The sequence below is a fragment of the Nematolebias whitei genome, chromosome 8, assembly GCF_014905685.2.
Source record: "Nematolebias whitei isolate Nwh7 chromosome 8, NemWhi1, whole genome shotgun sequence".
Taxonomy (NCBI): Eukaryota; Metazoa; Chordata; class Actinopteri; order Cyprinodontiformes; family Rivulidae; genus Nematolebias; species Nematolebias whitei.
The window spans coordinates 26,084,820-26,086,422 of record NC_056505.1 but is presented as its reverse complement, the minus strand read 5'-3'; the positions used below and the strand labels follow the sequence as shown (position 1 = coordinate 26,086,422).

The 1,603-nt window shown below is 46.5% G+C and overlaps 1 protein-coding gene across 1 annotated transcript in view; it reads left to right on the top strand.

The window, feature by feature from the left end:
• The first annotated feature begins 1,006 nt into the window (after positions 1–1,006).
• stc1 (stanniocalcin 1) overlaps positions 1,007–1,603 on the top strand; it is a 2,901-nt gene continuing 2,304 nt past the window's right edge. The window contains exon 1 of the mRNA XM_037680512.1: positions 1,007–1,294. Coding sequence (XP_037536440.1) covers positions 1,105–1,294 — 190 coding nt within the window. The 5' untranslated portion in view covers positions 1,007–1,104. The remainder of the gene's footprint in view (positions 1,295–1,603) is intronic.

Here is a 1,603-nt window from a genome sequence, read left to right as displayed (position 1 = left end):
TGAGTCCTCGAGGCTCAATGGGATTTACCTGTATAAATAAAGGTTGATTGATCTCAAAATACTGGACAGATTTTAATAGGAGTCTTAGAAAGTAATACTAACTGTAACTTTTGGAGTCAGATGAGAACAAGATGGCCTCCACAGTTAATCATCATTAGCAAATAGAAATACATCTATCTGATGAAGTCCTTCGGATGAAAGATAAAACGTTTTCTTCCAAAACAGAAACTGTCCAGGTGACATGAGTGAAGTTTTTCTGATTTATTTACCTGGATGACTGAGCCTACTTACTCTTTTTGTTTTTAACCATTTTGGCCAGGTTGTCCTCAGGCTGGTTCGGTGGCCATTTTGCCTATGACATTTGATTGTTATGCACTGATTATCATTTGTTTTAGACTGATGGTCCTCCATTTTACATGTGAAGCCAGACTGGTTTAAAACATAACAAGGTGCTTTAATACAACACATCCTGTTGGCAGGCCTCAGACTGATGAAGTCCTTTGGATGAAGGATGAAACATTTTCTTCCAAAAAAGAAACTGTCCAGATGACATGATTTAACTTTTTTTTTTTTATCTATCTCAGTCACTTTTACAGACATTGAGCTCAAGTCTGATGTGGCTGAGAGTCAACCCTAACACACAGAGAGTAGGCCGCAGATGCAGCTGATCAACATTTCAAGGCAGAAATGGTTTGTCAATTAAATATACCAACCTCTGACAGATAAATCAGCTGGTGCAGGACCTGCTCATTACCAGTGATTTAATCAACGAAGAAGCAGCTTCTGGTGTTAAAATGAATGAAAGTGATGCAAAAAAAAGATACTCTGTATTGAAACATTCAAAACGAGGATCAAAACCGGATGTCTGCACGGCCAACAGTGTTAATGTCTTTTATCAATTAGCAGCATGAGGGAGCAGGACCTGCTCCTCCTGCCTCCTCATTGGTCAGGAGGCGTTAAGCGCTCCCATATAAACCTATCTGTCATGCAAGTCCGAGGCGCAGAGAGAACAGTGGAGAGAAATCACCGACTTCTTCTCCTCCAGTCAGCCTGTCAGAAGGAGCCCACCCCCCTCTCGCTCTCTCACCCCCCCTCCATCCACACATGAAGCCCTCACAAAGCAGCAGGAAGTGTCTCTGTGCGTTCAGTTGCTGTGGGAGCTCCTGCGCTGAGAGGACGATGCTCTGGAGGACCGGACTTTTGCTCCTGATGGTGCTGAACGCATCTGCATACGAACTGGATCAGAACGAGTCCTATGCGCCCAGGAGGGCACGCTTCTCTGTCAGCAGCCCTTGTAAGTACTGCGCCCGCTCCCAGTCAGTGCCCCCACCCCCACCCCCCTTTCTCTTTTATTTAATTATTCTCTATGAATTAAATCTTACCTTTGCTCTTGTGGAGGTTGCCCCCCCCCCCTCCCCGTCATTGTGCTGGCCTATGCAGGCGTTTCTGTGTGGATGCGCGCGCTGTCTCCTGCAGGCAACAGATGAGCACGGAGCTTGGTGCTGCTGACACCTGAGCGCACTGCTGCATGCATAGGTCCCACTGATCAGCATCTTGCTGTACTTTAGGAGCTGTGTGTGTGTGCGGGGGGGGGGGGGGGGGG